General features: G+C 41.0%; 2 protein-coding genes across 4 annotated transcripts in view; one reads left to right on the top strand and one right to left on the bottom strand.

Annotated features, from left to right (window-relative positions):
• Positions 1-1,176: 1,176 nt before the first annotated feature.
• Positions 1,177-13,315, bottom strand: ppp1r3aa (protein phosphatase 1, regulatory subunit 3Aa). Its single transcript, XM_035944620.2, has 5 exons — positions 13,138-13,315; positions 6,640-7,507; positions 5,684-5,742; positions 5,482-5,573; positions 1,177-4,893 (listed from the first exon to the last, which is right to left on the bottom strand). The coding sequence occupies exons 2-5, from the start codon at positions 7,404-7,406 to the stop codon at positions 1,906-1,908; spliced, it is 3,906 nt and encodes a 1,301-aa protein (XP_035800513.2). The 5' UTR covers positions 7,407-7,507; positions 13,138-13,315; the 3' UTR covers positions 1,177-1,905.
• Positions 11,941-24,507, top strand: part of foxp2 (forkhead box P2) — a 101,535-nt gene continuing 88,968 nt past the window's right edge. For 2 of the 3 annotated variants that reach the window (XM_023262472.3, XM_023262455.3), the window contains exons 1-3: positions 11,941-12,375; positions 21,069-21,135; positions 21,782-21,847. The gene's annotated coding sequence lies outside the window, so the exon portion shown is untranslated. The remainder of the gene's footprint in view (positions 12,376-21,068; positions 21,136-21,781; positions 21,848-24,507) is intronic. The other variant, XM_055006360.1, reaches the window with a different exon arrangement.

Genomic DNA, 24,507 nt, shown 5'->3' with positions numbered 1-24,507 from the left:
GGCAATACACAACCATTAACAACACACTCATGCACACATAAAGACATGTAGTGCATCTGTATCTGCAGTGAGTGTACACTGAAGTAATCGAAAATGGAGTAAACTTGCGTCCCTTTAAATACATTTTTCACATTAAAATCAATGCAGTTTCGCTCACACATCGCTCATATAATGCAGTACGATTTCATTTACTGCACACATCTGTTTTAATCATCAGCTCATTTGTGTATTACCAGATGGAGCCAATATGTCCAATGTGTGATGTCAAAACACCATCCATAAAAACTCAGCTCCTGTCATCAGGCACTAAAATTAAATGACTACTAGAAGACAAGAAGAGCCACCGATCGGAGCATTTATTCACTCTGAAGACATGCTGCCGAGGTTCAAACGGCTGGCTTATCTGACGATCAACATGTCCTGAAAAAAAAGTATCAAATCACATGAGAGAAATTTTTGATTTTCTTTGATTTCTACATTTATATCCTTTAAGCATTTTGATCATTTTAACCCTCCTACAAGTTCCTCGATGGCTAAATAATCTCTATGAAAATCAGCAAGAACAGACTTCTTCCACTGGTCTGTGAAGGGTGTCATTTAAGGGACAGGGAGATATCTCAGAAGTCATGCTGAAAGAGTATATGTCTGTCTGAAAATGATGAAAAAAGTAGTATGGCCTTTTTTCAGTCAAACCCTAGATGATTGCAGACCAGAAAATGCCAAATATATACCATATCTGCACTGAAGTTGAAGACACCATCCATCTATTAGCGATACCTGCTGTATTCCAACAGATATTTTGCTAACACTAGAAGATAAACACTCATGCATGCTTATACTCACATCTACAGCCAATTTAGTATTACCAGTTTACCTAAAAACATATCTGGATATTTTACGAAGAAGCTGGACAACCTGAAAGATTTCATGCATGCAACAACAAAAAAAAGAAACAAACAAAAACAGACAATCATGCATGCTGACACTCACATCTACAGCTAATTTAGAATCACCAATTAACTTAAAAAAAAAACACCTTTAGACTATATCTAAAGAAAACTCATAATGATATAATATTGCATGCAAATAATAATAAAAAATATATATATCAAAATTCCTAAATAAAACTTTATGTTGTGCATACAAAAGACCCCCCCCCAAAAAAGTTTCAAGATCTTTCTTCAGTCACCTGAATTTCTTTTTATTGAAGAAAATCAAGGAAAGTCACTTTGTTCCTTTAGGTAATGTGTTATTGGGCCCAGAAGACACGGCAAATGTACACACATCATACACATAAACATTAACGCCAAGTCTGTGTTAACAAAGACATTCAACAACAGGTGAATAATCATATGATTGAAATAAAAATACTTCAACTTTGCTTCAGCTGTACTTTCACTTAATTTTTAATGTGTCATTTTCTAAATGGTGAATTTTATTAGCAAAACAAAACCAATTTCCACGACAATTTTAAAAGGCCAGAAGACATAATGGAAAAACATTACTCTGATAAACCATTTTCCCTCTAATTTTTTCATTTTTTCCTCCAAATTACCGTATCATTTTCCCTCTAGTATGTATTCAAATGAAGCAAATTAAACCAAAGAACACGTTTTGATTGAACTGGTAGACAAATGCAGTGCCTAGATGAGCTTTCAAACGGCAAAAACATTGGGAACCATTGCACTAATTCACTTAAGATGTGGAAAATACAATCATAAATAGAATGCACAACCAAACACACACATTTTTAGCACTGTGTGTGGCATTTTGTTTATTTGAAGTGTTTTACCAGCTACTAATCATTCCAATTATGGTCTCAGCAGGTTGAATATACAGTATGAGGATGTTACAGTTCATTTCACAATAAGGCACTGATGCTACACACAGCACTCCTCAATCAGCTCATCTCCCCATCGCCTTTTTCGTCGTCACCTGGTGTCTCTTCCACTTGTAAAACCACCAACACACAGAAAAGACGTAGAGAGCAAAGAAGGCTGGGAAATCATACAGGAAAACAATGACAAAGAATCCACCGACTAGCAGGATGCAGATTAGAAGTCTGGTGATGTGACTGAGGACGTATAATAAACTCCACCATACAAAACCATCGGACTCTTTTAATTTCTCAGGAGAAGAACTTGGATGTTTGTGAGATGGGCGATTAAAACTCTCATTGCAGGCGACTACACAGTCTTCTATATGTCTGGCTGTCTGCTGACGAGCGACTGATCTTTCTTTTATTTGAGAATAGTGTTCCTGATCCTTCAGAGAGCCGAGAACTTGGGCTGATTTGGTGGATGACTGAGTGCTTGGAGCTGCTGAAGTGGTGGATAGATCTTGACTGAGATGAGCACTTGAATTCAAATCTGTCTGTAATTTAGAGGGAAAGGGGGTTTGTTCTACTGTGGTAAGTGGATAGCTTCTTACCTCTGAAGAAAGGTCATTGGCTTTAGTCACTAAGGTTTGCTCTTGGCCTTGACAGAGACTTAAATTTAGATCTGTTGGTAAGTCTGTCAAGGAAAATACACCCGAATCAAAAGCGTCATTGGAGTCTTTCTGTGTAATATCCGTCACCCTGCACCCCAGTCCATCAACAACATTAGCGTCTCTATTAGCGACCTCTACTTCTTTACCAAACACCTCTTCCCAAATCCTTCTGACCACGTCTTCTCCAAATCTTTCTACAGACTCCATTGCTTCCAGTGATCCAACCAATTCTGGTGTAATGGCATCTTTTGTTCTACCTAACAGCTTTTCACATTCAACATGTGGAGAGCTCTCAACTTCTGCTGACAACTCTTGTTCTTCCAATCCAGCTGGTGCATTCTTCCTCTCCCCCCAAGGGCTCTCCACATTACCCATCAGCTCCCTCATTGCGTCTATTTTCAGCTCTCCAATACTCACCCTCTCGTCTTTGTCTTCCTGACTCATACCTTCTTCTGTTCTCTCTGGTTGGTATTCTGTTGAACTGTCTTCCGTTGCAACATTCTCCTTCGCTGTCGCTGCTTCTGGGCTTATTTCGCCTCCTACGTCCTCTTCTTGACCCTTCATGTCTTCCTGTGAGTGAGTCCATCTCTGTTCGACTGCCTTCGAGGGGTTTGGGTTGCATTTATCTGTTAGATCATGTCTGCCTGTGTTGTGGTCACTTTGGGAAACTTGTTTCTTTTCCCTGGATTCCAGTGGTGTCTGAGTTGATGGGTTCATGTCACAAGTCGAGCTTCTTCCCTCAGGTTCATGCACTTCCCCACCCACTTGGATTGGCCTTGACTGTTTATCACATCCTTCCAAAATTATTGACATGTTATCTATCTGCCGAGATGAATTTGGTTGTAAAGCTTCCTCATTGAACACGTGGATGATTTCCATGCTAGCACTCGTTATCCTCTCCGGTCTTTTGCTTGTACAGGTTTCCACCTCCATATCTTCGAACACTTGAACATCTTCCTTCAATTCCAATGCCATTATTTTATTTTCCTCTAAATTTTCCTCACATGTTTGCTTTGCATCAAATCCATCTGCATGTGACTGTGCAAATCTTATTTCATTTTCATCAGTTTCCTGTAATGGATTTCCACAGTTTTGGCTGCCACACTGCATTACATCTCCACACTTTTGGGAGATTTCACACTCAGTTTTCTGCGGCCTAAATATCACCTCTTCTGTATTCTCATCTTTATTTTGCCTATATTTCGCCGTGATCCTTTCTACCGCTCCTTGTCTGGATGTGGAATAGACATACCTCGCCCCATCCTTTGTCCCCTGTCTGATTGTCTCCCTAAATGCCAGCATGTCATCGCTGGCATTGTGTGCAGTACCTGTAACCTCCCCTTCCCCGCTGGAAGAAAGACCCTCATCCAGCCCTGCTCCCTGTGAGATCCTATCACCAGCGCTGGCATTCGGAGACTCTGGCATCGCTGTCATGTCTGTTGTCTCCGACTCCCCTGAGCTTGTTACTAAGTCAGCTGTGTGCGATGTGAAGGGCTCATCTCCTCGGCTTCCATCTGCTCCTCCTATTATTCCTGCACTTTCTCGCTCCCGGACCACATGCTTGCGACACTCGGCTGTACTGTCAACAGAGTGTTCGGACACAGGCGGTGCCCCCTCGAGGCTAAATTCCTGCGAAGTGTCTTTTACAGAGTTTGTCTGTGACCTTTGGGATGCATCGTGTGTCGCTGTGTTGTCATCTCTGGGGCTGCCGACACGTGCCTCGGCTGGCTGGTGGTCTTCAGCGTTCAAGGCGACGTTAGCCAGCAACGTGTCAGACAGCGGCTGACATGCAGCTGAGGTGGTGGGTGTATCTGTGCCCACTTGAAATTCTGGAAACCCTTGACTACTTGCTGCGTTTTGGGTTTGAGGCTCCTTATCATTCGAGGGAGACACCGATGCAGCTGTCTGCAACCACACTGACTCCGGAACACCAGAAAGGTCCCTGCAGCTTGGGCCATTAAGAAAATCCTGCCATACATTGCATACAGAGGTTTCTTTTTTTTTGGTATTACCTGCACCGTTAAGAAAGGTCTCCCACATATCATTACCACAAGGCGTGTTCTCTTTTGACGCCTTTGACAAGGTCATTTTAGCTGTTCCAGTCCAGATGTCATCCACATCAGGAGCCCCCAACTGCTGTGGTTTGTCATTGTTCCAGTCAAGAGTAAGCAGAGGGATCTGATGGTAGGTGAGGACCTGTGGACTCTTGTTTGGTTGAGTCTTTTGGCATTTATAGAGAAAGCGGGCAGAGTCGCCCCACGGAGCCAGCGTAGACCGAGACGCTTTCTGGCCATTAGCAGAGGCATGTGGAGAAACCTTTCGCGCTTGCTGCTTCCTTTGAGAGAGGTGGTCCTGCACACGTGCCAAGCGTGTTGATTTGTGCCTGCTTTTTATGCTTTCCACCTGTCAAAAAGGCCAAAAGTCAACGGTTAAGTCGAGTGTTTGCTTGAACTCCTTGAACTGCCAGCAGAAGCTGCCTGCTCAATGTTTTGTTAAAGTCATCAGCTCTGTGAAACACTTGCTTGATGAATTTGTTTAATGGTCTATTCACCAAGTATTTTTTCATTTTTTTTTTTTTGACACGACTGTAGTGATGCAACGTGCTGCAACACTGCTGCAACCTCAGCACACCGGCCTATTTTTGTTTACATTATCAATTTTCGGGCATGTTTACAAGCAGGTTGCATTTATTATTAATGGTCTGAGTGATTGCAGGCGTGTTCTCAAGTGTCAGGTCAGCTGACAGATCCTCTGCTGCATAGCCTTCTGGGACTCAATCAGCACTGTGCAGTGTGACATGCATGTCTGACTCAGTATATATTCATAATTGTGCAGAAGGAATACATGAACTTTTGTGACAGTTGGAGACAAATACAAACTTTGTTTTTATAGCCACACAACTTGACAATCAAATTTAGCTACTTTATGGCTAGCTGTGTACTTTTTGGTGATTCCCAGGCTTATATATAGGAGACAATAAATGAACCTCACCAAAGGTTTGTGTTCGTCATCGTATAGTAAAGACTCTACGCTGTTCACCGTCTTTCTGTCAGCCTTTTCTGCTTTATGTGTTGCTTCTACCTCTGCCAAAAAAAACAGCAAAGACAAGAATCAAAGTTTGCTTCCATGCTTATACACTCATTACACATATTCATGCACCTACGCACTCGTGTAAAAAGTTGTGTATACACACCTGCAGCAGCTGTTGCTATGCTACAAGTTTCCCTGGTCTTTTCCTCTGCACCTCCATTCCTGTGGTTCAAAATAAGAAAGGGATACTATTACATATAATTATTAAAATGCAACGCCAGTTCTTTATTATCTGTTGCATTGTGAAGTGGTAATAAAAAACTGTGTTTGTGCTTTCTTCCCAAAAACCGCTGTGTCTCATAATGCATCCGAGCTTGTAATGTTTTCTCCCCTGCGTATATAACACATCTGAGAAAGCAGGTCAGAGCTTCCACTTAGTCTGCTTTATTAAAGAGACATCCTGCACAAGCTCTGGCCCCCGCTATGATTAGAATACACAACATAAAGTGTACATAAAATAGATATTATGCTGTTGCACACAGCTTGTTGCCTGTGCCAGGAGCCTTTGAAAATTGAAATATGTTTGTCTACTTTGTTATGACATTTCTATCTTTTGTAGTGCAGCTAGAACTTGTGTGTATGTGTAATAAGGAGCCATCATTCCTCAAGCATAGAGGAGGATTTGGTGGACTGGTGTGAAAGAGGATAAAGTGAGCATATCTGTCTGAGACGTCATGGAAACCTGGACAGACAGCTGACCATAAATGGGCAATATGTACTCGAATGGTTACATAAGGGCTTACTGTAACCACACAATGGCCCACCTAGCTGGCTGTATTCACCTAATGAGAAGAGCAGCACAGTGTAAATAGACCACTCACACCGTTTCAAATCTGGAATGTTCCTCCCACAACAAATAACGGGGCCTTTTCTTGACTTCTGCTGGATTTCTGCCAGGCAGTCACAGAAATTAGCCTCATTTTATTACAAAATTTGCCCTTAAGGATCCAAACTTTCATGTTTTTAGAACATTAAGTCTTATTGTTGACATATGAGGGTAACGTGACTTCCTCCAGCAGAGGCATGTTTAAAAAAAGATTCAGCGTCAGATTCTCTCACCTGTTAGCTTTGAGACAGCTCCTCTTGCTCTTGTAGCCGCTGCTCTCCTCTTGCATTGGAGGCTCCTTTATGTGTCCTTTTTGGTGGCAGAACAGCACATAGTTAAGTTCGCTGTTGTTCGCCCAGAATGTGCCTGTTGAAGTTTCATACCGGAGACAGAACTCCACTCTGGCTCCGTCTCTCTCAAAGGGAGGAAGCAGAGTGTACCTGAAGGTGAACCTGTCTGTCTTTCTGTCACTGGATCCAGGTACGTACTCTGCCAGCAGGTCAAAGTAGCTGTTCCAGCGATCCAGAGTGATCCGGGCAAAAACGCACTTACTGTAGCAGAGGTTGACCACCCTGACGATGCCACGGAGAGTTGTGGTTCCAGGGAGAAGCTCGATGCTCTCCAGCTCCACCATCTGAGCCTCCAGCTTCTGGTCCAGCTCCTCTTGGGATGAGGGGACTGAGAACAGACAGCTTATGTAGAACTCCTCCGACGAATGGGCCACGTCCCTCTCATTGGCCTGGCTGACCTCTGACTCTGCCACCTCAGCGTTGTCAAACTCCTTAACTGACACCAAGTTGAGGCCAAATGCATCCGCGAATGACACCTTCCTGCAAACAACCAGTGGAGGTTCTGGTTCTGAATCGTCATCTGTCTCCTCGTCTGTGGTGGAAGTCGAGGCCTCCATTCCCGCTTCATCCTGCTCCCTGCTTTTTCCCAGTTCCTCCCTCTTCGCCATCACCCCCTTTTCCTCCACCGGTTGGACACACAGAGCCTCCATAATGCTCGCTGGCCGGAGAGGCAGCTGTCTGGCCGTCCTGCCGTCTGTCTGGCTTGGAGGGTGGCGCAGACCAGAGTGCCCCTAGCCTGGCTGCAGTGATACTGTAGAGGGGAGAGCAGGGAGAGGACGTGACTTGACAGATGGAGTTCGGTTACAGCTGAACATTGTGAGTCTGAGCCAGGCCTATTAATAGGACATATATAACTAGACCAGAGCTGGCCGCTTATCCCCTCCGTTATCCTCTCACCAATATGTTTGCTAGTAACAAAATAAATAGCTGTTATGATGGGCTTTAAAGGAAAACTACAGCCGAAAAAGGCCCATATTTGAAGTATACTGACTCCGTGTGTGTGTTTTGCAACTTCACTACTTAAGCCGTACTTTTTTGGACATTTTGTGCAATATCCAGATGTGCAGCATCACTGTTTTTTTTTTTTTTTTAAATCATTTTTATATCCCAAATAGACTATCTTTAAAAAATAAGCTTTTCATAGAAACACTTGCACATGCTTTTTCCTCCCTAGTAGATGTTTATATTTTAGATTTGCACATTTCTTATTTTACTTGAATGTCTGATTGTGTGAATTTACTGATAGGATTGCTGTTTAATTTCATTGTACACTGTGCAATAAAGGAAATCTGTTCTTCAAATGTATATATTCCTAACAAGTGGAACTTTCTATCTTTTCAGCATGCTACTAGTAAATGTTTGAAATGTGAATTCAATGACTATTATGTTATTATAAGGTGTTTTTGGTCTGCATAAGGGTGCATGATAATACAGAAACATGCAATGTAACCCAAAGTTTGCATTTTGAAACTCTGCAAAACTGCTGATATATATCTGCAAGCTGAAATTTGACCTGCTAACTGACAATTCACAGCTTATATTGTACCTCTGCTCTTTATGCTACATGTTAATGTGATTACATGCCATGTCATTTAACTGTATCTATCTATGTGTCTGTAAATCTAGAGTCGGAAGGTTTCAAGTTTGATAAAGTTTTAATGCATCTTTGCTTTATTGTTGTTCTATTTTGCCCCACCTTTAATATTTTCCTGAGTATAATAGTATCATAAGGTGTCTTGGTCTACGTTGAGGGTGGGTGATAATACAAAAACATACAAAGTAAACCAAAGTTTGCATTTTTAAACTCTGTAAAATGATTTACATATCCAAGAACAGAAAATTTGCCTGCTAATTGACAATTCACACCTTGTTCTGTATCTCTGCTCTGTCTGTTACGTTCTAAATATAGTTGATTTTATTTTTTTTAATCAAACCTGGCCATGTTAATCTACAGCTTCAAGTTTTATAAAGTTTTGTTTTGTTTTGTTTCTTGCTACACAACTATTTGTCCTTATTCTGGATCTCAGACCAGTGGTGACCGTATCTGTAGGAAAACGTCTTTTTCAATTAGCAAATGTAGAATGAATGCAAATGTGTAGCCTATTGTAAAAAACAAACCTAAAAGACCAAAACAAAATCATAACCAGTTATTGTTTAGTGGGATTAAACAGCAGAAATGAAGTAGGATGCACATATGTGAGCAGATGGAGGAGATTTAACATTTCATTTCGGATTTTCTTCTCCAGCTGTGATGTTTGAAAACACTAATTTTCAGTGTCAGTTTGTAGTATTTACATGATGTGGAATAAAATGCTGTAGTGATTCAGTCCAGTATTGAAGGACCAAGTGTCTCCCCTGCTGAAGTGTCACCTTGCAGTATGGCATCATCCAACCCTCTGCTGGGGATCTGACCACTGACCCCCACGTGGAGCAAAAGGAAATGAGAGAATTTCCACATTATCATCAATAATGTATCAAATTATTATTAGTTCTACTACTGCGCTTGGAAGGTCTCTGTGGTTTGAGTATCCACAGATCCTCTCATATCATTGCCATTAGAGGCAGCCTGAATTTTTTAGGTTCACTGCATCCTGGAACTGAAGACTGAATGTTATTATGTTCCTCTTGTGTGTGTGTGTGTCTCTGTGTGTCCTTGTGCAGCTACATTTGTGAGAACCAGTTTGAATTTTGGTCACTGGGGTGAGAATATTTTGGAAATATCACTATTTCACACCAAGGCTCTTTAAAGGTTAAGACCTGGTTTTAGGGTCATGGTTACACTTAAAGTTAGAATGCGATGGTTTTAAGTGAGGGTAAAGGAATACATCATGTCAGTGAATGTCCTCACAAAGACAGCCATACAAATGTAAGAGTGTGTGTTTGTGCGTTCACACTAAACCATCTCAGATAGGAAGTTTAATTCAACTAATCCTTGATATGCGGCGTAACTCTACCTCCAAATCCAGTATATCTTGTAAATAGACTTTAGTGCTTGTTATACAATCCGGCACTGCTAGGTGAGTGGGTTTTTGTCCTCAAAGGACCCTTTGTTCTGCATTTTGAAGCCAAATAGGTTCTCTTTTGAGGCTTAATTGCACTTTTGGTCATTAAATTGCAACTTTTGAGAAAGGAAAAACATGAATCTGTGTGAAAATGCTATGTATTGATAGATAATTGCAATAATTTTAAACACAACAGCAAATGCTTAGTCAATGCTAGTCTTGCAATGTTAGAAATAACTCACAAATATCAGTAGATGGCACTATGTGATCAAAGTAAAATTCATGTCAGTTTAGCCTCCATCTAAGCCGAATGAATTTGAATTTTCAGGATACATTTCTTTTGTGATCATGAGTTTCAAGTTTAAGGATCATGTTTAAGAAAATCCCTTAATATAGAGGAGAAAAAGTAATGAAATTAACTTCTCGAATGTAATTTACAGTTCATTGTCAGGGAGATGCTGGACAGAATGTTCCAAACATTGACCAGTAGGTGGCAGCAGACAACCACCACAGTACAATCCACTTGTTTTCCCTTCATAGCTTCATCATTTTCCAGATGCTGTTTCCTTTTTACTTTAATTTGATGGAATTTTAAATAGCAGTAAAGAATTCTAACACAAAAATCCCCCAAAAGACCATACCTTTTAAATATAAGACAGTTTAACATCCCTGTAAATACTGTCAAATGGAACAATCCATGCATTTTATCAACATCAAAAAGGAAATTGACTTTTAAATGTGGATAATTTTATAAATGAAAGTCAGCTTTAGGGCTAAATATATTGTATGACGCTGGTGCAGAATAGTCAGTGTCTGCTTTACAGGTTTTACAAATCTTGAGGAAGAAATCCGGGTTAATATTAATATGAACAATAATAACTAACTCGGAGATGCTAAGTATTTAATGTTTATAGTTTAAAAAAATGTATTAATATATTTGAAATTCACATTGACATGCGGGATAACACACAGTCTACAACACAATTTGTGATTCATTGATTTAAAAAGAAATGTTTTTAAAAATGTATACATAAGATCACTTTTATGTCCATCAGTTATTCACAATATAAATAACATAAGAGCGAATGAGAGCCACTCATCGCCTCACTTGTGAGAAAATCTACCCCCTACCCTTTTCTTTTTCACTTGAAAACATTCATTTTCTTGACCGTAAAACGCGAAGAAAGCGGAGGAAAAGAAAAGAAAAAGACGAGACAGAAGAAAGCAAATCATTTTAACTGCTGCTCAATGTATGACAAGCTTCGGATCTACTATTAGATGAATAAACAGGCGAAATTACGCGGTGAAGCTATGACAGAATGGGTAATAAAAAATCCCTTCAGTCAAACAATCTGCTTATATCTTGTTTTTATTATAAAGTATTTATTTAGACGTGAATTTATTTGATGTAATTTAGATCATACACATAATATACGATCTAAACTTGAACATGTTAACATTATGACACAGAAGTGCGTTTTCTTAATATTAATAATAACTTTAACAGTGTATATGTATATATGTAGTCATTTTCTGTATCCAAACACTTCTAGACGATTATTACAAAGTATAGATCGCTTTGCATTTAATGAGATGCGTGTAAAATGTATTTAAAGATGACATAACTGACATGAATAGGTAAAGCTATTGTCTATTTTGGTTTATGATGATGCACAAATACGTAAATTCGCACCGATTTTCACAATTATATATTTTAAAATTCTTAAAGTTTTAGAGTATTTATAAAAGATAATGATAAAAACAATAATAGAAAAAGTGAATTGCCTTATTAGAATATTGTGCGGAATAGGTTTTATAAAGTTTATTGTTGTTATTATTTACATATGGTTTTCCATTTGAAGCTGCTTTAGTTCCTGCACGTGAGCACAAGTTTCGGTCGTCCCGTTACCGGAAGGTTCAATTCCGGAAAACAACAACAACAACAAAAACATAGTTGAAGCTTGTATCTCCAGTGATTCTTTAAAAAAAAAAAAGGAAACACTTTTCATTAAAAAAAAATAGAAATAAAAAAATACTTTTTGTTTACATAGCAGGTGGCCCTGACGTCACACGGGGTCGCAGTACGCCCAAAAATAACAAACACACCTCCGCGCACAAGCAAGTGCCTCCCCTGGGGGTGAGTGTGGGGGGGTTTCTAGTCCCAAATATACTTCTTGCTTGCTTGCTGGCTTGGTGTGTGTTTGAACCGAGGGGGGAAAAAAGAGGAAAAAAAAAAAACAAGAAGCCGCGTCTTCTTCTTCTTCTTCTTCTTCCTCGCATTGCGCGTCATTCAAACAGGACTCGGTGCTTTTCCCTCTGTTGCATTAGTAATAACAGCGGCGTTGACGGGAGACAGCAGCAGGAGAAAGTGTGTGTGTGTGTGTGTGGGTCTCCTGAAAAACAGCCCAGCGGAGGAATATTCCAGCTTCTTCTTCTTTTTATTTACTCTGTTGTTCGTTTTTCCACTGCGTTATGGTGAACTTGGACAGTCACGTGCGAACATCTCCGCGTGCATAGAGGACTTCTCACCTGGTGTGTGTGTCCCCTTCGACTTCCTTTTTTTTTTCTTCTTCTCCTTTAACCGTGAGGGAAATAATACCTGCCGTGTTTTCTGCTGGTAAGTTTCATCTACACAGGAGCTTGTTTTCTTCTCGGACTTTTTCTGTTTTGTTTGTCCTGTTTTCCACCTCTGCGTGTATTAGGCAGTGCACCGCCGGTCACAAGTTTTTACTCTGTGTTAGCTTGACTTGCTCCATAATTATTTACAAGGTATTTCATGTGCGTTTGTTTTTGTAAATTAGCGAGCAGCTGTTGACAGCATGCGTCTCTTTAGTGTTGTGGACTCATATTTGCATATTGTTAAACCCCTCTAACTAATTTTATGTGCTATTTTTATTTACCACAATCTAAAAACTTATTAACTCTGTTCAAAATTGAGGTCAAATATGCTGATTTTGTTTTGCCAAATTCAAAATACCACAGTGTTGCATCTACTTTAACGTCATTTAAAGCTATTTTACTGTCAACTCAGTGCTTGCTGTGATTTACTGGTAATTTATTTTTAATGTGCACGTCAAATCTTAAATCTGCATTTCATCTTAGTGATCGTATTTAACAAATAAGCATATGTTGTTGCATATTCTGAACAAATTCCTTCAGTGTTGCAGCCATTGTGTTGTCACCTGTCACACACACAGGCTGCATTTAAGTTTAAAACAATTTTCTTGAATGTTTTTTTTAATTAAAAAATAAGATTGACACTTTTTATAAAAAACAACTCATGCTATCCACACATTTAAAAAAGATGCAATTAGATTTAAAGGTTAATTATCAGTGCTTCATCTGCATCTTCAGTATCTATGATTATCAGCACTCTTACCGTAGTTGCACGCTCCATTTTTATATTCCGTCTTTCTCGTCCAGAAACAAACAGGGATGCTGGTGGCACATTAGTTTTCATCATGATTAAACTACAATTCATTCGTCTCAAACACCTCTGCTCAGTTCCTCTGTTTCTCTCTCTGTGTCTTGTCACTGCTCTCTTGCAATCATTGTGGCCCCAGAAATCAATAGATGTAACTTTTTTTTTTTTTTTTGGGGTAAAGAAAGGCTAACAAGGCAGTGAGAGCTGCAGCAGCAGAACTTCTTCGGGCCTGTCGTCTGATCAGCTTTCACCCCTGGATTAGCTGGATCGACCCTCCTTGTTCAAGCCGCAGGGTGTACAGGTGTTCCCTCCTCAGTTATGCAGGTGTGGGCCAGTTCCCCCCTCACTCAGCAGCTCTCACTCTTCAAAGGCCAGGCAGCAATAAATGCCCCTTGTGAAATATGTCAGCGACAGTGCACAATCAGCCCCTTTGTTGGAGTGCCCTCTGTAATCATTTCTTAAAGCGTGTTTCAAACAGTCCACGCTCTCTTGTTTACTTGTTGTTGTCGTGTGCGGTAAGTGAGGTCACTTGATTTTTTTTTTTTTTTTTTTTTTTTGTTTTGTAAATTTTCCCCCCTTAAGGCGATGAGGGAAATGGTTGCGAGAAACCTGCCATTAGTCTTGACCGTTGTTGGGAGCAGCGCACTTATTACCCCGGCTCTCCCCACTCTGCGTCCATTTTTTGATTGCTGCATTCATCATCGGGTGGTCGTGCTCTACATTATGGTAATAGGAAAATGAATGTCCTCCACAGGATTAATGTGTATACCCTGTCACACGTTTCAATCATTTATCAAAATTAAGATTCCGCTTTCAGCTCAATGAACACTGGTTGATGCATTATTTTATCTCAGATATGGAAATTGTTGCTTCCAGTGGAGCTGAAGTAGGAAATGCTTTGTGTTTGTAATTCTCCTATAATAAAACTTTGAATCCGAAATTAAGAGGTGCACAAATGAAGTGCAGAGAGTGGATTTTCGTCGCAGATCACATCAGTTCTGTTTTGAGTCAGACTATTTCTTAGGCAATGAAACACTTGCTCACTTTTGGATTAGCTTTTGAATTGCACTATCACCCATCCCCCAACACCACTGTAATGAAACAGACTGCTCGCTCAACCCTTGAGGTGTTTCTGCGTTTGAAGGGGGGGAAAGTGCTCAAGAAAATCAAGGGAGTGGTGCACCAGCATCACTTTTCTAAACATGTCAGCGGGCCCATCCAACGCAGCGTGTTTTCATCTGCGGCTAACTGGACCCTGTTGCTAAACTTAAAGTCAATTAAATGGCATGTGTTCAGGTTTTATCCCTGTTAACTTCATAGAAATGTTTCCATGACAACCTCCATGCAAGTTAAAGCAACCAGAAGTGATCAAGTCCTTTTTTTTCTCTCCTCCTCCTCTCCTTTCCTTCCTCCCCCTCACCACCACCACCACCACCCTCCCTCGCACTTTGGTTCCCTCCCCCAGTAAGAATGGAATTTGTGTTGACAGTTTTGGCCTTTAATGGCACTTTTGTGCCGCGCAAAAGTATTTGTTTACCAGGATCATATGCTGCAAGCTGTCAGCCTTGGAGAGATTGACTTCTTAAGATAAAAGAGTGTATTACATGCTTAAGAGGCCACCCTTTTGCACTGTAATTATCCACATCACAGTAATGATGTTTTGTGTGCCCCAGTTACTAAGAGCCTTGAGACAGCTCAGACTTTTTTAGTTACGCTCTGGGTCACTTCTTAAGCCCGACCAGACACTGTTGCCCACGAGAACCGTTGTGACTCTTTGGCTGGAGAAAGCTGTACAGGGTGGGGTCAGGGGATGTGGATTATGAAGGAGATTGCAGGCACATAGGAGGTGATTTAATACATATCTGGGGAAAGTCAGCAACTTACTGGCTCACTTGTGCGGAATTTGTTGGAGCTCATTTTTATGGATTTCGTGTTTGCTTGGTCGTGTTTAAAAGACTACGTGGTTACATATTTACTTGAACCAAAACAATCAAGCGTCAAAAATATCCTGCAAAGATTGTTTTGCAAATATTATGCCACACGTCATCATACCCCCCTCTGATGATTGTAAAAGCCGCAAACAAATGACTGACCAAACTCCCACAAGCCAAGAAGTGTAGTTTTTGGCTGGTGTGTGTAACCTCAGAGTGTGTCAGGCTCTAAAATGCTAAAGGACATACATGCAGAGTTATAAAACAAACTTTCGGTTTGTGTACACAATATTTCCTAGAGGTATGTAAAATAATTCATGCTTTTCATGAGGTTTGGAGTTCTCTTGGCACCACAGTCTTGACCATGACCTCGTATTTAACGGTCAGCTCTAGCTGACCCGTCTGCCTGTTTATCCAATAAACAATGTATTCATTTGAATCGCAGCACACCAACAGCAGCTACAGACCTTGAATGTTTCTTTGCTTGCCCTCAGTTTTTTTTTCCCTTTCTTGTTGAGTTAACAATTGCATGTTTACTTGCTGGTCAGTGTGGTGTGAAGGCATGGCAGCTTTTATTCAAGTCACGGTCAGATGGACAGTGTCCTCGTGTGAAAAACTGTGTTGGTTTTGGGGTCTTGCCCTGAATTAAAGATAGAAGGTCAGTCGTGGTAAAAGGCAAGGTCACTGTTGCTCAGACTGCATTCAGCCATCAGCCTGTCACTCGTAAACAGTCAAACCTCATGTGAAGCAGCACCGAGGCTAGCAGTGGTAGAAACTCTCTTGCATCTTTTCGATTACAATAGATGAATGATTAATGGCAATATCATTTGATTATTAACGGTGTGACAGATATGCTGCACATTTGAGAGTACAGATGGTCAAAAATAAATAAAAAGTTATATTTAATTATTTCTAAGGCCTGTAAACATGTGTGCAGGTGCAAGCATATGTTGCATCATGTATTAATGGGTTAATGTCTCACATTTGGCCACCAGATTTAGAATGAGAAAAATGATTTGTGTGTATTGCATGCATGGTTTTAATTACCAGGCTTCAGCCACAGAATGATTTGTATCGATGAGCTGTATCCTAGTCAGACACCCCCCCCCCCACCCCCCCAAAAAACCCAAGCGGTTACTACCTTCACTGTGCATCACGTCTCCAAGGACCTTTCCTCTTTACCCAGAGAGACGCAGATAAAGAGGAAGAAAAAAAAATGTTTATTTCAAACATGTTGTGAGTGGAAAAAAACAAGGGGGTGGGAGGGTGGGGGGGGGGTGCGGGGGTCATGACAGTAACAGTTTTTGACAGGCACATTAGGCTGCAGAAAGAGCATCCAGCTCGGGGCTGAGGGCATATGGTGCTGCCTTCTGCTGGCGTAGCTCTAGACCAAGTTACAACACTCGCGCAGGGTCACGACTGTCTCAGGTTTGTTCCTTCTGTCTCACTCATCTAAATAAAAACAGGAGGAAAAATATGGAAGTAGGGGGTTGGGTGGTGGTGGTGGTGGGGTGTTGTACCCTAGCTGTGTCTTTCAGTAAAGGACAAAAGGAATGTTAACAGTCAAACCCTTAGAGTCAGGGCATAATTTGGCCAAAATGTGGAGAGGAGACATTTGACATTTCCAGAAATGCATCACTTTTAACTTTCACAGCCGCACGCTCTCCACCACAATTTTTATTTCTGGCATGCAAAATATAAATTTGCATAAAACATAATAGCAGTTATCAAGTTAAAAGCAAGCAAAGCACAGTGATTTTATCTTCTTTCATCATCCGAACACCCAGCTCGCGCTTTGGATGGCAATCCCTAATCCCACTCTAAACAATGGCCATGTTTTCACCACACTGGCTCTTCTACGTTCTCTCCTTTTTGTAATGTGGAGAGGATGGACTTGGATAATGTGTAGGATGACGCATGGCTTTGGTCTGAAGGCAGCAGATCGGTGGGAGGGTAATTACAGGCTACCGTGCGGCTCTCTGGATTTTCCCTGGATCACAGCTATAGCCCGTGAAGCTCAGCCTCCAACGCAACTCTGAGAATGAAATAAAATAGCCACAACATATGGACCCAGCAAAACAATGGTTTATTTTTATGATAGTTGATGAGTGGTTTTTAATTTAGATTGTCACTTCTGGCAGGCAGTGGGGCAGATGGTGCAGACTTGAGTGCCCATCAGAGCCTAAATACCTCCAGGCAGCTGTTGGTCATAAACTTTTTTTTTTCTTCTAGCATTTTTTTATTTTTTGCTCTGCATTTTCTCTCTTTAACACGGCTTGGGTCAGGAGGAGTCAAACCTGTTACAACACCTGTTTCTGCATATGCAAATCTGTTGTTTTGTCATTTCATTAGGCAAGGCTAAAAGACAAGGGTCCCTTGTGGTTGCAAATGCGACTGGCACTGGGCCCACTTGGCATGCCACGCAGCAGAAAGACGCTTGAGGCGAAGTGAGGGGAGGGATGAGAAGTTGGGTTTCTGTAGCAAAAAGCGACTCAACCGTCGGGCGCCTTCACATCACAGCTCAATTTGGACGGGTTCCTAAAAATCAAAGTTGTATTGGAGTTAAGGAGGTGGGTAACTCCCTCTCCCATTATCTCCCCCTGTAAAGAGGATCTGGAAGTGAATGACGAAAGACATGCTTAGAAGCCAAAAAAACTGGCACACGCGTGTCTGACACGAGCCACACGCCTTCCTCCACACCCCCTCAGTGTCCTTTCTCTCCCCACCCACCCTCCTCTTCCTCCTCCCATCCTCATCCCTTCATCATCTGGCGCTCTCCCGTGGTGCTCGCCTCTTAAACACATGTGCCAGCGCTGGGCCTGCTCTTGCTCCGGGGCTAATTGTTCACTGGTAAACTCCATGCTTGTTGGTGGGGGTCTCCCCTTCATCCAGACTCGGGGCTGCAAAGCAGGGTGGTGGCGGTGATGATGGTGGGTGGGTGGGTGGCGGTGAGCGAAGGAGAGGGGAGACAGATCATGATCTCTCCATGCAGTTTATTTTTCCTGTATAAGTCTGAAGATTGCCGGTTGTAATCCGGCCGGTGTGCTGAATGCAACAAATACACCATGAAATTAAAGGTTATTGCAGGAGCGTAATGCAAAAGCTCTGTTTGAGATTACTAAAGCTGTTTGCAGACCTGGCGAGAATGAGAAGGGAGGCGGAATATGTTTTTCTTTCTTTTATTTGACAGCCCAAGAATCTAACTCTCAGTCAGCGGATTGATCCATACTTTTTAATACTCTTCGATTTCCTTGCATTACAGTTGCATAAAAAGCCTTTGAAGACATTGCATTTAGGCTGACTTTGAATGTGTTTACTTGCAGTTTGAATTCCAGGTTGCTCTTTTCTCGTTGTCCAATATAACTAATCTGTGTCTGAGTCACATCTAATCTATTGTAGCTTGGTCTAATCTGTCACCATTGACGCTTTTTTTTTCTGGAGTTCCTTCCTCATTCTGGACTTAAGAGTTAGATGGAAGGATGGAAAGACCTAAGACTAGTCCCTGTGCTGAGTTAATCTCATCTGATAACTGAGGCCTTCCTCCTCCTCCTGTCTCTCTTTTCTTCTCTCCCCCCTGTCCTCCTCCTCCTCCCTTCTCTGCCATGGCTTGGTGGGCCTGATTTGTAGTTCTGCTCCTCTCTCACCACACAGAAGGCATTAAAGCCAGGCCCCACAAGCCCCCTCTGATATGGGAGAGTTCATTAGAGATGTGCCTTTGATGGGCAGCCTTTTCATGTGACTACCGGTTTTTCAAATACCTTGATGTAGAAGCTTAAGAAGGCATTGTGCAGTAAGCCCTCCTTTTGATGCGACTTATTTAGATCTGCATAGTAAATCAGGGGGGAGTAAATAACCAGCCAGCAGATGGAAGCAAGTAGATAAGGCACCAGCGAACAATCGCATTTGTATTTTGTTATGATGTTGACAGCAGCTAAAATTCACTAATCTAGAGCCACTGATCTGCATTTCAAAGAAATCTCATTTAGCAGCAGGGAGGATAAAGTTCCTCTCATTGTGTCTATTTTATTGCATTCTTCGCTAATTTATCTGCCCACAGATTTAACGTGCAGGGCTTGGTGGTAGGAGCCAGCGTCCGTGCGTTGCATAGGGGGTCTTAAATACTGTGAAAGCGGTTACGTCTAGACTGTGAGCTGAGGGTAATTACACGTCTGACCATGAATAGAATGAGTTTGAAGACTCATCTTTCTTCGGGCAGGCCTGAATTGCTCGACTAACACTGATAAGGAGCATTTGGTCCCCACAGAAATATTGCCAGTGACTTTCCATAACGCCCCCCCCCCCCCTTCCAACACCAAGGATGGTATTTACTTTTAAGATAAAGTTATTGTGTACAGTAATCTGACTTGTTAGCATAATGTCCTCTTTCATCGCAGGACCCTCCTTTTTCTGCACTGTGGAGGTATTTGTGGTCCGGGTCTTAAATAGTTTATCTTGACTTAGTGCGCGAGCGCTTTATGTAAATATCAGCCTATAGCATTATTAGGCCTTCATGAATACTTGAATGCATTTGCCATATTTATAAATTGATAGAATTTACCAATGGTTTTATATTTGGCATAAAGACATGTGTGGTATGTGTAAATCCCCACGAATTGGAGGTCATACAGACTAATAGCATTCCAAATGCTTTTCCAGTGAATAAAATATGACATCTGCACAGCCCAGAGGTGTTGTGATGTTGAAGTCTACCCATGAGCACATAATTTAAGAAAAGAGGCATTAACTTGAAATTATATCTAAATTATACTTAAAACTATTCTCTGAAATGTTAGATGATTTAGTCATAATGTGAAGGGAGGCTATTCCTCAAAGATTTACAATCCAGTTAAATGCAGTACAGACAATTTTGTAATGTAATCAAATCAATACTTTCCAAAACCTTTTCATCTCTGTTTTTCCCAAAATCCAGTCCAGTGTTTGGTGCCTGCCCCCACTTCAAACCCTCTAACCCCATCCTGAGTAAATGTTGCACAGCAATCTGTGCAGCATTTCCCACAAACTCAAAACAGTGAAAAATTATAGCAGTTGGCATGTTTTGTTTTCAGCTGTGCTCTTTGAGCTGAGGGCTTTTTGTACAGTTCAGAGAGCACATTCCTTAGGATTCAGCAGTCGCTGGCTGCCTGTAGGGGTCATTGGAATTCTGGGAGAATAAAAGGGAGAAAAAAAACCATCTCAGAGTGGAACATCCAGGCCATTTTGTGCCCCTCATGCCCCCAGTAGCAGAAATTGGCCTCCACCATGCTCCTGGGGACTTTCTTTTTTTTTTTTTTTTGTACTAATGCCCTAAATGTGATGCATGTGCAGTAAAAATGTCCAGAGCAATCAGCAGCTGCACTTGTGGTATTGTACACTCTTGCTGTGCTTGTGTGATTAACACAAAAAATCATCAATACTAATGGTCTCTAAATTATATGGATACCAGAGCATGTGTACTTAGATGCAGACAGCTGAATGGAGCTACATGAGAAATCAATCGTGTCAGGTTAACAGTGTGATTTACTTGGCGTTGAGAGCTTGAGCCTTGCAGGCACGGCACCTTTTAACTTTTAGAGAGAGTGAGCGAGTGTGTTTGTGTGTGTGTGTGTGTGTGCATGCATACTTAAAGGAGGGTGAGTTGTGTGTTGTGCTAATACAGTACTGTACATTGCCTGTTGGTGCATGCACACACACACACACACACACACACACACACACACACACACACATACATACCCACACACATGTGCTCTCAGGCTTCACAGCAAAAATCCAGGTGCACTTTGTTGTTACAAAGTTTATTAGTTTCACCTACAAACCGTAGAGAAAACAGTTATGCAATACACCATCTAGCCCACACTTGTTTGATGAATGTGCCCTAGAAAAGAAAAAAAAGCGATCAGTGTGTTTTGAATTACAGTTGGACTAATGGAGTACTCTTCTTGTCTCCTATCTCAGAGAGCTGACATCGCTGGACTCCTTCCCCTCTTGTGACGGACAACAACAGCAAGTTCTTCCCCTTAGGGTGAGTATTTGAACATGGTTTCTTCATGTCCTTCTGTCAAAGAATCCTCAACCTTGAGAAAGATTAGAGTCGCATTACCAAGCAGCTTTAAAATTAACCGTGTATTCCCTACATTTCTCAAAGTCTTTCACCGATACAAAAATAACAGTTTATTAAATCACCAACTGTATCTTTGCGTGGTGGTTTTACAGTATCGTTAGATCTGCTGTGTTTTTGGCTGTAGCGGCTGGGGGAGGTCAAGGGGGCCCCGTTCCTGCTCAAATGTAACAAATCTTCATCTTGTCCACCTTGATAGAATTCCCCCTCCACTGGGCAACCTTTCAGTTGTGCCTGTTTGGTTTTCACACCCCAAGGATTTTCAATCTACTCTAACTTAGAAGTTATGATATGCACTATGGCTGACAAATGTGGGCAAGCTCAGATTTCAGGGTATTTTTTTTCTTATTCATTTTGTTGATATCTTGATTGAGATTTGTAGCAGAACTGAACAGGATAAAGTGAACAGGGGTTATATTAGCCCTAACCCAATCTTGCAGTACCTGGTGTGTATTACTCCAGACTGAGTGGAAGGCAAAGGGAGTTTTATTCAGTGTACCACTCATATTTTAGGTCAGACATCTACTTTCTCGTTTTTTTTTCTTTTCAGGATGAAATATGCACACTCTGCGCCCTTAGAAAAAAGCAGACGACACACACTGTAAAGTGCAAAGTGGTAAGTGAAAGCAGTTTTCATTGTCCTTGCATGCCGGGTGTTGTGTTTTTCTTCCCAGATTAATGTGTCCCATGTAAAGAGCCACATCAGTCATAACTGTTGATGGGGTTTGGCTTCAGGGAGACACAGTCCTGAGTGCTGAAATGACAAAACAGCAGAGTGAGATATGAGAAAAGTGTCAGTACATAATTTTGTCATGGATATTGATTATACGGTCTGGAAGGTATTATTGTGACCCTATTAATAAAGCAGGAGTGGTATAAAAATGGTTGCACATAAAAATTTGAAACAAGAGAAAAACGGTTTCAAAATTAAAGTATTAAAAGCTGTGTTGAGGATTTAGGTTCTTGCATAATTTTGCAGCCATTACAATTAATTAAATGCCACCATTTAAAAAGTTGTTGGGATCTTGGAAGTTTTCATGCACATTCGAAGACAGATGTTTTTATTTTTCAAGCCTAGTATGATTTTTCGCTCAATAATAAGCAGTTAAAAACATAAAATTAATAGCTGATTTGAAAGGTTTTTGTCATTAATCTTATAACTGAATGAAGTAAATTGATCCCACAGAAATTGCACAGGATCAAAAATAGCTCTTTCCCCCAGGCTAATGATATAAGATGGTGTTTGTCATCAGGTCAGTCCACATATGAAGGTCTCGGGTCACGCAATATGAGTCACCAATTATACCTCCCAGCATGACTAATGGTGGTCATTTTATTGACCAGATCTCTCATAGACACTCATGCATCCATGCCACATGAGTGCACATACATATAGAAACACATTTCCGAGCTCTTTCTGGTATTAATGGTGAGAAGAAATGGAGTAAACATGGAGAAAGCGGTGTCTGAGTGTTTGAAATGAAGATTTCAATCTTTACAATAATAAAAGTGTATTTTTTGTTCATGTTAATGATGACTAATTGAAGTCTGAGATGGTAAAGTGACACTGTTCAGAAAGGTGATTTTAGGTTTGAAGTCAGGAGCTGTTTGCTTTAAATTCATATATTCTGCCCCCTACCTAAATGGGAGAATCTATTTATTTTAAAACACCATCACCTTTGAGGTAAAAATATGATTAAAGCATGTGGGCAGAAGCAAAGATGCTGAGCAGCTTGGATGTAGAACCAGGTCCACCTCCCCAACAGTCTACTTTTCCAGAGTGAAGCACAGTCCAGATTTCCTTTTTCCACCTAAAAGAGATTTAAATATTAGTTCTTAATTTGTCAAGTATTCAGTTAAATCTTCAAAGATGAACTCTTACTGCATATCTGCTGGCCCTAAAAAAAGTCCTTCTAATCATTGCAAAAAAAAAAGTGTAATTGCCCCAACACTGCAAGCCGCATTTCCAGTGTGGACATATATATATATATATATATATATATATATATATATATATATATATATATATATATATATATATATATATATATATATATATATATTAAAAAAAATCTACAGCAATTAAGCATATCTTTGGCTGCTTTAAAGAAGCTGCAGTTCGGACTGAACAGCCCTCTGCTCGCATTTCCAGTTTGAAATTGATTTCTTGTCATAGATCAGAGACCTCTTGTCATTCCATTTTCAATCCTCAAATGGTTTCTCTGAGCCTGCTAACTGTAGTCCCTGCGAGTGGGCAAACAGGGGGAACCTCCACGGGTCTTTACCCTGGGCACTCAGAGCAGTCGAGGGGGTAGAGGCAGAAATCAAAGGGACTTGGATCATTCCCCATTGGCAGCCTCCATTGTCTAGCTGATTTGGGATTGGTGGGGAAGGTGAACGCTGTGGGGTGGGGTGTGGGGGTGGATGGAGATCAGGCAAAGCAACCCCCTTTTTTTTCCTAATCTTTATCCACCATTAACCCCAGTGCCCCAGTGTGTGGCTGAGATCAGGGCCATTGGTCAATCCCCCATTCACCGCCACCCAGAATATTTTAAAGTTAAGCCCCATCGCTTAACAAAAAAGTCTTACTCATCAAAGGTTTACTTTCCCTTCTCTCCCCTCTCTTCCTTCTTTTTTTGCTCTCAGTCCCAAGGATCTGCTGCTGTTCTTCATGCACCTCTTCTCTCTATGGTCCACTGTTTTGTCTTCACACTTAGGGGGGAGGGAGACGAGTTAAAAGTTTTTGGAAGTTCCCCAAGTTTCCATATTTCGACATAATGAAGTTTGGTTTGGAGGCCGATAGTGTCGTGCTGTGAGGAAATCTGAGCAAAAGTGGATGGACTAATGACATCCTCTCCTTTGCTTATCTCTCTGATTAGGAGCTGTCCTGTTTTTTAAAATAGAATCCAGAATTATTTTATCTGATAGTTACACTTTTTACTTTTGCGCTTGCAGGTGAAAATATCCTATATAAAACCCAGTTAGGAAATAAAACAAGGCTGAATTCAGTCTAGATCTCCTACTTAATGTAAACATTTCATATTTGCCCCTCCCCTACTTATTTTTTCCATAGTTCTAGCTTTATAAAGCAGCCGTCACTTGTTTATCTTGCTTACATCTGATGTGAAAGAGAAATGATTGAGGCTCAGAGTAGAAAAACAAGAGATGTGAATGGCGAGGAGAAAGAAAAGAAATTGCAGGGAGAGTGTTTGTCCAAAGTGCACAGTTGCCATGAGAATGAAGTGAGAAAGAAGGGAGGCTCAGAATGAGTATTGC

This window comes from Amphiprion ocellaris, chromosome 21 (assembly GCF_022539595.1).
Source record: "Amphiprion ocellaris isolate individual 3 ecotype Okinawa chromosome 21, ASM2253959v1, whole genome shotgun sequence".
Lineage (NCBI taxonomy): Eukaryota > Metazoa > Chordata > Actinopteri > Pomacentridae > Amphiprion > Amphiprion ocellaris.
The sequence above is the reverse complement of the archived record's forward strand: the minus strand, read 5'-3'. Positions and strand labels throughout refer to the sequence as shown.